Here is a 13721-nt window from a genome sequence, read left to right on the forward strand (position 1 = left end):
TATTCAGTGTACACCAATGACACTTAAAACTCAGCAATAAGAAAATAGCTAAAAATGGGCAAAGGATGTGAACAGACACCTCACCAAAGAAGTTATGAAGATGGAAGATAAGCATATGAAAAGATCGTAAATATTATATGTCATCAGGGAGTGCAAACTAAAACAAGATACCACTACACACCTGTAAAAATGGCTAAAATTCAAATCACTGATAACATCCAATATGTTAGAATGGGGAGCAACAGGAGCCCTCATTCACTGCTCATGGTAATGCAAAATGGTGTGGCTGTTTTGTCAGTTTCTTACCATATGATCCAGCAATTGCATTCCTAGATATTAATCCAACAGAGTTGAAAACGTGTCCACTCAAAAATCTGAGACACCAATGTTTATAGCAGCTTTATTCATGATTGCCAAAAATTGGAAGCAGCCATGATGTCTTTTAATAGGTGAATGAATAAATTGGTATATCCATACAATGGAAGATTATTCAAAGATAAAAGAAAATGGCTTATCAAGCCATGAAAAGGCATAGAAGAACCTTACATACATATTGCTAAGTAAAAGAAGCCAATCCAAAAGAAAGGCTGCATACTGTATAATTCCAACTATATGGCATTTTGGAAAAGGAAAAACTATAGAGAAAGTAAAAAGATAAGTGATTGCCAGGGGCTTGAGGGGGTTGAAGGGGTGAATAGGTAGAGCACAGGGGATTTGGGGTGCAGTGAAACTATTCTTTATGATACTGTAATACCCAGAATTGTACAACACAAAGAGTGAATCCTAATGTAAAGCATGGACTTTAGTTAATAATATATCGATATTGGTTCATCAGTTGTAACAAATGTATTACACCAATTAAGATGTCAATATTAGGAGAAACTGTTGGGGGAGAATGAGAGGGAGTGGGAGCTCTGGACTTACTGTTCAATTTTTCCATAAACCTAAACTGCTCTAAAAATAAATTATATCAATTTAAGTAAAAAGAGGACACAATTTTGAGGGTGATGGATATATTGATTATCTCAGTTGTGGTGATGGTTTCATAGATGTACATGTGTCCAAATGTTAAAACTATACATTTAAAATATGTGCAATTTACTGTATGCAAATTGCACTTCAGTAAAGCTGATAAAAACACACTACACACACACACACACTCACTCACAGAGACATGTACTTCATTTGGAGGCTATTTTCCTGATGAAAAGGGAACTGACTTAGCTGGTATATGCCTTTGGCCCTTTGTGCTGCACCTTCTCCTCCTGGAACGTGGACACAGTATTTTTTGAGGTAAAAGCCTTTTTGAGACCATGAGAATAAAGGTCGTGAGAAAAGTTTGAAGAATCAAAAAGGCAGAAGGAACCTGGGACTTTGGTAATTTCTAGAACCACCATATCAGCCTTATAGTGCCTAGGTCAGGAATTCTTGTTTGGAGAAAACATATACTCCTATTTCATTAAGCCACTGCAGTTAGTTTCTCTTATAAGGAACTAAAGTTAACAGTTCTAACTGACATAGCTATTCATTAATTGTGTTTACAAATTATTTCGAAAAGAAAATAGAAAGAAATCTTAATTACTGGAAATATAACTTTTTCCAAATCTTTCTATAATAAAATATAATTCTGTTCCTAGAGATTGCCTTGATAAGGCCATGGACCACTACTAAGTTGAAAAAGGAATAGATGAAGAAAATGGGGATTTTTACCCTGAAGAAAAGCCTGGACGTTAAGGAAGGTGATAGATATCCTCAACTAGCTGAAGAACTTTCAAATGGAATGGCCACTGGACTTATGTCTGGCTATAAGAAATATAATACCACATGCGAAAGGCTCCTGGGGGCAATATAATGTTATGTGGCAGAACTTTTAAATCCATGTCAAAAATATGTAAAGATGAAGTAAGCTATGATTGGTGTAGAGTTTGTGATGTGTTTCAGCCTAGGCTGAATAAATATTTGGCAGGAGATTTTGTCATTTATTTTCCAAATAATATAATCCAAAATACTCAAGTGAATAATTTTGTCAGATAATTTTTTCAGCAAATCTGGAATCCAGAACATGGTTTCAAAGATTGTACTTTTTTTCATTAAATCACATCATCTCCAGGAGATGACTACAAAGAAGATTTAAATAATAGATGAGAACTTAATTAGAGGAGCTTTAAGGTAGCTTCGCAGAGTGCAGTTACGCATTTCTTAGAGGAAAGATGAAAGAAATTAGAGTATTACATAAATTTAAAATAAGCCTGTATGTTACATTTAAGGATCTGTTAATAACAGTGAAGTCTTTATACTTACTAGTAGTCCTGGTTCTGGAAGAGGAGAAGGCCTTGAAAACCGTTTATTAAGTTTCCTCTTCTGTTTCTTTAGGTTTCGCATATTCTGAATACGTTTATCTATGGCCTTTTGGAAAATTAAAAGAAAAGAAATCGTACTTTTTATAACAAAAGGTAATATGCTGATTATATTTTTGGTTTATGTCACTAAAAAAGGATAAAAGCAATTAGTGCATAAGGTTTACATAGCTACATAGAAGTAGGAAAAAATCATTTCAAATGTGTGGTTTGTAGATGAAGAAAACACATTAGACCATCAGTAGAGTTTTCAAATGTGACTGCTTACTCTCAATTCACACTTTACGGACTGTGTAAGATAGATCCAAGATTCATGGATATAGGTATTTATTTTTAGTTTAAAGGTAATGTTCATTAAAAACCTCCAAGGGATTTTTTTTTTTTTTTGGTAATAAGGAAACAATCCACATACATTATTTCTCTTAAATGCTTCATATCATACAAAGCTTTTTTTTTTTTTTATGTCCCCATTATATGGGATATTAAGTAGCAGAGACTTAGGGGATCAAACTGGAATGCTTTGAGGATAGTGAAATAGAGTATTAGGGTGAAGAGGATATGAGTAATAGGAACTTTTACCCACTGCCAATAGAAATGCATTGGTACAATTAAAAGAAAAAAAACCCAACGATGTGGCATTACTTAATAACAATGAAAAATTAGCTTTCCCTATGATCCAGCCATTTACTTGTGGTTAAATCAAGTGAAACTCTTGTTCATGGGCAAAAACAAAAAAACAAAAATATGTACTAGAATGTTCACAGTAGCATTGTTCATTACAGGAAAATGTGCAAAATACCCACTGTTCATCAACAGGGGAAAGAATTGATGAACTGAGATGTGTTCTACAAGGAAATAAGAAACAGCAGTGAAAATGAAGGAATTATAATTCTACCCAACAATGTGGATGAATCTTAGGAAACCGTTTTGAGAAGAAAATAAATTATACACCAAATTTTGTGTGATCATATGTTTATAAAGTTCAAAAGTAAGCAAATCAAACAATATACTTTGAGGCACATATGTGACAAACTATTTCTTAAAAATGAGATTGATAAAAATAAAATCCAAGATAGTGGTTACCTCTGGGAGAGATGTAGGGAGGTAGAATAGAGAAGCAGCCCCTGGATGAGTTCAAGGACACCGAGAATGTTTTCTCGAGTCGAAGGTATATTTTATTATTCTGTTTTACAAAGTAAATATTCTGCATATATGTTGGTATATGTATGAAACATTACATTAAAAAATGAGAATATAAGCTATTTAGGTTATCCTAGTTAAGACTAACTCAGAGTCCCAAGAAAGATAACACAGAAGTAGCTAGCTATTAAAAATCTTGTCATGTTAGGGACTACCACATATAAAGTTACAAGATCAAGTCCCAATTTTGAAATACCCATAATTATTTACTTAAACATTACCTGCCTTTCAGTGACTTCTGAAGGATGATGCCGTCTTGGTCCTTCCTACAAAATATGTAAAATAATTTTAAAGAAAACACATAAAAATCATGAGCAAACAGAAAGATGAGTTATAACAGAAAGCCTATGCTACTGTTCTTTATTTATGTAACATACATATTATCTCAATTGCAAGAGACAGGATCAGAGGAATATTAAGGTAAAAATCAAGGTGGAGATTGGCAATGGTACTATGGTGTCACACTGATCCTCGCTTAAAGAACCACATTATAGGTGTGAAAATTAACAAAGGGGAAGCTCATTTAAAATGGAGTCGGGAGGCCGGAAGAGGACGCTCTCATGCACTACCACCTGTTAATTACAGACCCTTATCAGGAAGAACTCATTTATGGACCTCAGCAGGAAGAGACCTGCCTTGCAAGCTGGTACTACTTTACCGCTCCAGCAGGAGAAGGAAGGTTTCCTTTTTTGCCCAGCACCTCAGCAGATGAGAAACCAGCACCACTCTGAATTCTCACTCTTCTCCAATGGATTTTCCTTCAAAACAATCCCTCACAACTTACTCCTTTTTCTCTATAAAGTTCTTCGCCTTTGTGTGTTAGATTTGCCTATAGTTTTTGCTATAGCATGCTTGTCCAGAATTGCAATTCTCTGCTATTGCCAAATTCATTTTGCTGGTAAGATAATTGGCAATTTTATTTTTTTCAGGACAATACAGAAAACGTAAGGTATAGAGGTTATAGGAAAAGTGTATAGAGCAAATCCAGAGAGTCGTGTTTCTTTTGTTGGTACGTGACTTCAGTGGTGTCACACTGATCCTCGCTTAATGAACTGGTCGTTAGTCCGGCTTCTAAAACCTGGGAAAGCTGCGGTGAGAAACCCCATGAGGTGGTATTGTTTTCTGAGGCACAGGCAGGTTGGCTTTTAGTTCATGGGTTCCCACTCCTCCCCCTGACTTCTAAATTGTACCACATACTTCCCCCTCCTATCATTTTGATCCAGTTGTTTAACCCAAAGGCTCCTCCCTATCTGAATATTGAGAAGTTTATCCTCCCCACTACACCTCTCTAACCCCACCCCACCTTCTAGGGCGGCTCAATGAATTAGTCAACAGACAATTGAAAGTGTATAACCCCCTAGTAGGCGCGAGGCCTTCCCCTGTCCTTGGTGTGCCCTGTAGCCCAGCATCTGGTCAGTTTACTTCACCAGGATTTCCCAACACCCAGCACCGCACTGCAGGTGCAGTGGCTGAAAGCTCGAGTAGCTGCCATGGCCTCCAGGCTCAAGGTGTGGGGAGGGGTGGTCAAGGTGGGGTTAAAGGCAAAGGACTCACGGGGTTGACTTGGGTACTATCGTCCCCTAAACAGTGCAGGCACATGCTTGAGCCGCAGAGCGCCCCTGGCGCCCACCGCCTGATCCCCACCAAGTAATTGCAGGGCCTGCTACCCACTGCATGCGAGCCCCGCCCCGTCCCATCACAATTCTCTTTATCCTTGCCCCATGGGCCCCACCCTTTCCCTGAACTATTTTCTAATCCCAATGCAGGGATGGTGAAATCCTTAGTTGTTCAGAAAGCGTCTGAGGAATTAGGGTTGCCAGGTTGCCACAATTCCCTGCTCAAGGTATAACTACATAATATCAGTTTTCTATCTTATTAACCTATCTAGCTTGGGTTCCATGGTTCCTCACTTCAGGATTCTTAATTCCAACATCTCATTGTTCTTTCATCACAGCTTCCAGTTGGATTCACCCAACCACAGCTGAAGGGAGAAAAACCTGAAGATTGCTGCAGTACATGTTCATGATCTCCAGCTTAAACTGTGTCCTCTCCAGAGTTTACCACTTCTTTTAGGTTACACTAGATCTTTCTGTTTTTGTGCTTTACAGAATTCCTTTCAAACTGTCTTCCTGCTATTAAAATCTCTGAACCCACCAGCTCTCAGGCACTTTCACCAAAAGCAGGAGACTCTTGCTCTACACACTGATAATGGCTGACACATGGAGAGCTTATGCTCAGCATTGTTAGACGAATTTACATATGTTAGCTCATCAATTCCTTAGGACAACCGAGCAGGTGAAGTGTGTGATTATTATGGAAACAAGTCACTAGTATGTTAAATAACTTGTTCAAGGTTATACAACTAGAGGGTGAGCTGGGATTTAAATCCACAGAGTCAGCCTTCAAAGCCAGTGATCTTAATCACTGTGTTATGCCACCAATTGTTTTTGAAAGCCCAGACTAGAGGAAAGAAAGCCTGTTCAATAAATGGTGCTGGGAAAATTCAAAAGCCACATGCAAAAGAATGAAAGTAGACAGCTCTCTGTTATGATACACCGAAATGAACTCAGAATGGATCAAAGACCTAAATAAAAGACCTGAAACAATAAATTCCATGGAAGAAAACCTAGGTACTAAACTCATGGACCTTGGATTTAGAAAGGATTTTATGAATTTGACCTCAAAGGCAGAGAAGTAAAAGCAAAAATAAATGAATGGGACTATATGAAACTAAAAAGCTTCTGCACAGCAAAAGAACCCATCAACAAAACAAAGAGGCAACAACTGAATGAGAGAAGATATTTGCAAACAACACCTCAGATAAGGGGCTAATATCAAAAATATATAAAGGACTCATACAACTCAACAATAAAAATAAAACAAAAAAACAATCCAATTAAATGGGCAAAGGGCCTGAACAGACACTTCTCCCAGGAAGACATATAAATGACCAACAGACATATGAAAAGATGCTCAACTTCACTACTTATTAGGAAAATGCAAAACAAAATCAGTGAGATACTATCCAATATTTGTTAGAATGTCTTTCATCAATAGGACAAGTAATAACAAGTGTTGGAGAGATTGGGGGGAAAAGGAGCCCTCATACACTGCTGGTGGGAATGTAAATTGGTACAGCCACCATGGAAAACAGTATGGAGGTTCCTCAATAAAGTTAAGAATAGAAATACCATATGACTCAGCCATCCCTCTTCTAGATATCTACCAAAAGTTTGAAAACATCTATAAAGACATATCGGATACCCCGATATCCATTGCAGCATTATTCATGGTGGCCAATGGGAATAACCAAAGTGCCCTTTGTTAGATGATTGGATAAAAAAAGCTGTGGTACATATATACAGTGGACTATTGCTCAGCCATAAGAAAAGATGAAATACTGCCATTTGCAACAACATGGGTGGATCTCGAGATTATCACGCTAAATGAATTGTCACAGAAAAAGTTGAGAACCATATGATTTCGCTTTTATGTGGGATATAAAACTGAAAGCAATAAAAGGAAGACAAACTCGTAGACACAGCAGTTTAGTGGTTACCAGAGAGGGAAAGAGGGGAGACTGGAGGTAGATAAGGGTAAAGGGGGTCAAGGAAGGAAAGAAAGAAATTTAACTTTGATTGGTGAACACACAATGCAATATACACATAACATATTATTGTACACTTGGAACTTATTTGATTTTATTAACTAGTATCACCCCAATAAATTTATTGTAATAAAATAATAAAAGCCCAGACTGTTGCTACACCAATTCCTTACCACCTATAAGCCTATCACCTTGTTTGTATCCACATGATTCTTTTCCCTGTTTGAAGTAAATCTCTCTGCTTTTGTTCTCAGGCCATTTCCCTCCGAGAGATCTCACTGCACAGACTGCTCGCTCTTCTTGTTACCCTCTCTATATTGCCTCTTTCCTTTAAACATTTAAATACTATATGCTCAAATCTTCCTCTCTTCAGGCTAAAAACCCAAAACCCTTTAAACAACAAATAATTATAACTATTGCCCATCCCCTTTATCTACAGTAATATTCGTAAGAGTTATCCGCAATTCCCATCTCCTCCTCTTTACATCCAGTGTAATATATGGCTCACTGCGACCTGCTTCAGTCCTTACTACTCTATTGATATCTGTTTCAGAATGGTCGCTAATGATCTTCCTGCTGAATTCAGTGAACAGTTTGTGCCACGTGACTTTTGCATAGTGTTAGAAACTGCAGAGAGATCTCTTAGAAGAGTTAGGCTTAGAGAAATTACTGTTGCCCACTGAAGTGCTCGAAACCACAGACCACTCCCACATCCAGTTATTTGTCTCATTTCCTGTCTGAGCAAAATTTAATGACTTTGTTTTATATCTTAAAGTGGCTGTTTCATAGTGCAAGTAAGATTAGCTTGTGAGGGTGTTTCTATACTCCTGCTGGTGTTTTTTTATTAACTTTCTCTGTGATGAAATACACAGTGATGAAATCAGGTGAAATAGCATTGCATTTGTAAACGCTATATCTATATCCTGTATTTGCTCTTCTCTTGCTGTTTTAAAATTCTTAATTTTTAAGCACTGGCTCTTCATTTTCATTTGGCACTAGGAACTACAAATTGTGCAGGTGGTCTTGAACCTACCCTACAAAGTATGTGAGAAATTTATCTATTTTTCTTCTATCTATCTATCTATCTATCTATCTATCTATCTATCATCTATCTATCATCTACCATCTACCTACCTGTCATCTATCTTTCTAATGAACACCTGACATACAATAACATTTAATGTCATTTTTATTATTATTTCCATGTACTAAGTTTACTGCACTTTTTTCTGTACCTGTGCAGTTAACTTGTGAAATTATTGTAGCCACCGGCCCTTGAAAGACACATGGACCACCAGAACTCAGTGAATTATAGGAAACACTCTTTATTCAGTCAGCCGGGTCTGCCAGGGGTACGCAGACCCCAAATTAAGCAACCCCGAAATGTAGAGGTACAGGGTTTTTAAGCCTAAAATCTCATTATTCATTCTTTCTAAACACAAAGGGCTATTTTTCTTTTACTTACTACCTGTCAACCCACAGGTCGGTTGTGCAAGCAAAAGTACAGAAACAGAAAACTTACTGTTAGAATGTTATGTTCCTATGGGCGATAGCCTATGTTCCCATGATGATAGCCATGTTCCCATGGGCAATAGCCAAGCAGTAATTTTCTGCAAGTAATAAATTTCTAGCAGTCATTTTTAAACCACCACAAAATCTAGGTTGTAAACTTTTTTAAATTTCTCTGTTAAGTTACATCCTTTTAGATTCAACTTGTTATTTCATCTGGTTCTTCTCTGTAGGACAGCACCCCCATGTCTTCTGATTAAATCAGCATGTTATGTCATCATCCAAATTTGTGATGAAAACATTGCACACAACAGAGCTGAAAAGAATGCTTTGCAGCAAAACACATAAGGCTGCACTGCAGGTTCATCAATAATTACTTACCAGTACCTGTTAGTAGAATTGTTTATTCCATTACAAATTCACTCTAATATCAACTAGTTCTGATTATATCCATCTCATCCACAGCAATATCATGACTTTTTCATTGATATTGCTGGAATCTAGATATGCTTTATGTTACTACTTCATATTGAAAATTGTTCAGTTAATTTCTCCCTTACTTGAATATTAACTTAGACAAAATTCTAGAGTTAATATTGCACAAAGAAATCAATGAAGGAGTTAAACTCTCGGGAAAAAACATCCAGTATTTTTTTTTGGACTGTTTTATATTTTATGGGTTAGTATGTTAGTTTTCTATTGTTGCTATTACAAATGATTGAAACATAATGGCTTAGAACAACAGAAGTTTATTCTTTCACAGTTCTGGAGACCAGAAATCTGCAGTCAAGGTGTCAGCAAGGCCTTGCTTTCCCTGAGAGCTCTGGGTAGAACCATTTCCTTGACTTGTCCATCTTCCCTTGGCTGCCTGCATTTATTGGCTTGAAGCCACATCATTCCAATCTCTGTTTCCATCTTCACTTGTCTTTCTCCTTTGTGTGTATCTGCTCTCTCTTTTTGCCTCTTGTGATGGTATTTAGGGCCCACCCAGATAATCCAGCATAATCTTATTTCAAAATCCTTAACTTAATCATATGTGCAACAACCCTTTTTCCAAATAAGGCACCATTAATAGGTTTCACATATTAGGATGTGGACATATCTTTGAGAAGAGTTATTAACATATCACAGATAATTTTGCCTTTTAATTTTGAATTACTTGTAGGAAGGACAATATACATTTTCATCTTTTGGGTTGCTACAAAGCTTAACCTGGCTCTGGATAGGGGTTAATTTCACCTTCTCCTCCTTTGCCCCACAAGGACCTGCTGCTTTTTTCCACCACCTGGAGCTATAACTCTTCACCTCTGTGGTGCAGAGCTAGCTAGCATCACACTTAATGTCTCTAGGTCAGTCCGTTGTCCCCATCCTTTTTGGCACCAGGGACCAGTGCTCCTATGAGAATCCAATGCCCGATGATCTGAGGTGGAGCAGAGTCCAGGATGCTAGTGCTGGGGAGAGGCTAATAATACAGATGAAACTTCGCTAACTTGCTCACCATTCACCTCCTGCTATGAGGCCCGTTTCCTAATAGGCCACAGATCTGTACTGGTCCAATGCCTGAGGGTTGGGGACCCCTGCTTTTGGTCATTGGACCATCGCAAGGGAAGCAGTTAACCAGCCATTGCAGTTAGAATGCTGGAAGTAGCAAGTGACAGCTTTTGCTATTTAGTTCCTATGAGAAATTGTCTTTGACAGTATCTTTATGGCACTTTTAATCACATATCCTGTTTTATATGACATAAATCATATGTCACTGTATCTGGTTTCTGAATTCCTTCTGGTCTAGCAGATAAGTCAGGGCTCTGATTGAGGCTGCATACAGGAATGAGCCCACAGAGGTCGTGAGCTATCAGCCCCAGAAAGGGCAAGGTAGAACAAACACAAGAAAAGAGATAAAGGGCCCAGGCTAGAGAAGCACAGAATATCAGAGGTTGGCATGGATCTTCTCCTAGATTACCTATATACTAACGTGTGAGTTATGAGTGAACCAGAGGAGAGGCAGGAGGGAAATCAGACAGTTCACAAGACATGATTCTATAGGCAGGGAGGGACCATTTAAAGGGTCACTCACATCTGGAGTAGTGAGAAAGCTGTGGGTGGAATCCGTTAATTAAAAAAGGTGAGGTTAAATGCAGAGGGTTAGAATTGGTGGCTGAGGTAAAAAAGGGCAAAGTAAATCAATTGGAAGACGCACAAACCAGTGGTGATGGCTGCTGTTCTCACCGTTTTTCTCTCTTCTTTCCTCTATTTTCTCAGCCCTCCAACCTCAACATCTAGGGCTTTAGGGAAATAATATGCCATGAACCCGCTTCCACCGAGTTAAACTTTCTTCTAAGTAGTTTTGCACTTGATCTGCATTTCATCCTCATTACCTTTGCTGGTTCTCTGCACCTGTCATGCCTGTCTCAATATAAAGTCGGGTCTTTCCTCAGAATTATTCCACAGAAAAGAGTGAGTGTCTTTATATCAGAACCCCTATGAAATCTATTTCAGAGCTCTTTCCCAATTACTGTATTTTGAAAAACAGAGTTTTTCAGGAAAATGCGTAGTTTTACAAATACCAGTTTTGGATGCTTACAGAGGTCACCTAGGCAAATCAGTAAAAATACAAAGTAAAGAAAGTAATAATCTCTTGGGGTACAACTTTATATTTGTCTTGTAAACAGCCTTTTAAAAGTGCTTTAAAAACGAATAGGACAAATAAATGGCTATATTTTGGAGATCTTTGATATACCCCTAAAGGACAAATGAAGAGAACAATTGTTTTAATGTTATGTGAAAAAGAACTTAGGGCTTTGGATAGATTTCCAGTAACATGTAATAGCATCAAACTAGAATGTGAAAAGTGCTATATTTTAAGGTACTGAGATGGGAGTGAAAATGAATGTCTTTTAAAACTGGTCAAAAAGTGGCCCTGGTGACAATTAAGACAGTGATGTTGAAAATGCTTGTGAAAAGGGTGAATAAAACTGTTTAAGAAAATGTGGGTATGGAGATAAGCAACATTTCTAAACTAATATTTATATAATATGGTTTTAAGAATGAATGTGTAAAAAAAACTAATTAAATATTATAAGTAGGCATTTAGCTATTATAGTTACATTTTTAAATGTTCAAATTGTCAAGCTAACAATAAAAATTTCTAGGGATATTTGCCCCGTCTTTCTCTCTTAGTTGGAATGTTTTAACTTTTTATCAATCCCATATTACAATTCAAAATATTTGAAAAGGACTACAAATATAATTTTTTAAAGTGAAAACCTAATCTTACTATTGGATCACGGGACACACACACACACACACACACACACACCACAAACACAACACACACACTCTGAAATATGGTGCTGTTAAAAGATGAACTGAAGCATATTAAAATTTTTAAGAGTATATTTGAGCAAAATTCAATTGGAATTGAGCAGTGCCAAACCAGAGGAAGTGTTAGGAGCCCTTCTTCCTCTGACAGGAACCTGGGGAAAAGCAGAAAAAGTGCAGAAACAAAGAAAGGAATTATTTGATTGACTATAGCTTAAAGACTAATTGGCTGCTTGTGACTGGCCATTATTGGTGTCATGAATTCATAACATTGAGGGATTTGCAGGGTTAGATTTTGGGTTGCTTAACCTAGGCCACCAAGGCATTAGAGCCATATCAGTCTAATGGCCTTCTTGTTTAATTAATTTAACCTTGCAAAACTTTTTCTCGTCCCTTAAGTCTCAGCCTTTCATTACATATAGTCAGCCTACAGGAATGTGTAGGAGCCTGCTCTTCTCATTTCTCATTTATGCTCTGATTTATAGGAACTCTGGGTTATAGGATCCTTGGTTCTTGCTTTATCTTGAAAGGCAGATCTTCACACATAGTAGGCTGAACCTTCAGAGTTATCTGAATAGAGTCAACAACACAAAAAAAGGCTGGTCATGGTAATGGTGCTCAACTTTCATAGCAAAACTGAATGATCCCCTTCTCATCAGGTGTGACCTTAGAGAATGATAGAAAACCCTGTTGCCTACTATCTGGAGAAATCTTTCAAAAGTGATGATACTTTCATGTTTTCTCTTGGAAATGATATGACTCTAATGATAAACTACTAGTGGATTACTTGGCTGGAATGACAACTTCCCATTGAGAAAAACGATCCTGAATTTCAGAATCTAACATTAATTTTTAGGCACTTGTCAAAACAAAGGTGAAATGAATGACTTATAGTTACACTTTACAACTGTTGAGTACTTAACTTTTAATCTGGATAGGGCACACTTTAAATGGCTCAACATTGGATGCATTTTTATTAGATAGTGTGTTTCTAGGAATTGCTTAGTAAATCTAACTTGCTGTTTGGGTCAATAGTGTTCAAGACTTATGGTCTCTTAGATTAAGTCATAGCTCCTGTTACTGTCCATTTTTCTATATGTTCATACTGTTTTATGTGAATTTATAAGGACAAAAACAAGGTTCATTTGAAGACTCATTTTTTTTTTTTAGTCTTCAGTTTATTTAGATTATGCTTTTTGGGGAAAAAAAAGCGCAACGCAGTTTAATTTTAGAAGAAAATTAACTTCCGGTTGAGTTTAACTGATAGAGAGAAGCTCCTCTTTAGTACTTCAAAGTCTTAAAGTTTCAAATCATGAAGAAGGTGGGATGGGAAAGGTGACTATGCTAAAACTGTCATCCTGTGTAGAGTAAATAAGTATATTCAAATTCACGAGGATTACAAATCTTCCTTCGTGTATTTTCTAGTTTTGGCTGTTATACAATTTTCTACACTATGTTGCTATTTTGAGGACACAAATGAAAATATAAAATATAGAATCAGAAATTGGAGATTTATCTAAATAGCACACAGACCTACTTGTTAAGCAAGAAAAATGTAACCTTATTAAGATATGCTCATCTTTACTGAAGATGTAATTCTTTTGAGACATCTGATTCCAACTTATCTTAGGTCTTTATTTTAATTAGTCTATCAAAACTGCTTTAGGCATTTACATCACAGGAATAAATATGAAATGTTCTTGTGATTATACAATCATGGGACCATTAAG

The 13721-nt window shown here is 37.1% G+C and overlaps 1 protein-coding gene across 1 annotated transcript; it reads right to left on the reverse strand.

The window, feature by feature from the left end:
* Positions 1–1220: 1220 nt before the first annotated feature.
* Positions 1221–5156, reverse strand: CCDC179 (coiled-coil domain containing 179). Its single transcript, XM_016138469.1, has 4 exons — positions 5112–5156; positions 3779–3823; positions 2302–2406; positions 1221–1301 (listed from the first exon to the last, which is right to left on the reverse strand). The coding sequence occupies exons 1-4, from the start codon at positions 5154–5156 to the stop codon at positions 1221–1223; spliced, it is 276 nt and encodes a 91-aa protein (XP_015993955.1).
* Between the last annotated feature and the right edge of the window lie 8565 nt (positions 5157–13721).

Source organism: Rousettus aegyptiacus, unplaced genomic scaffold (genome assembly GCF_014176215.1).
Source record: "Rousettus aegyptiacus isolate mRouAeg1 unplaced genomic scaffold, mRouAeg1.p scaffold_m13_p_5, whole genome shotgun sequence".
Classification (NCBI taxonomy): Eukaryota; Metazoa; Chordata; class Mammalia; order Chiroptera; family Pteropodidae; genus Rousettus; species Rousettus aegyptiacus.

Coding starts and splice junctions, on each gene's coding strand:
- CCDC179 (XM_016138469.1), bottom strand. CDS start 5,156: ATGTGCCTGCACTGTTTAGGGGACGATAGTACCCAAGTCAACCCC. Junction 2,407..3,778: donor CAGAAGTCACTGAAAGGCAG/GTAATGTTTAAG, acceptor ATTTTCCAAAAG/GCCATAGATAAACGTATTCA. Junction 1,302..2,301: donor TTCCAGAACCAGGACTACTA/GTAAGTATAAAG, acceptor GGTCTCAAAAAG/GCTTTTACCTCAAAAAATAC.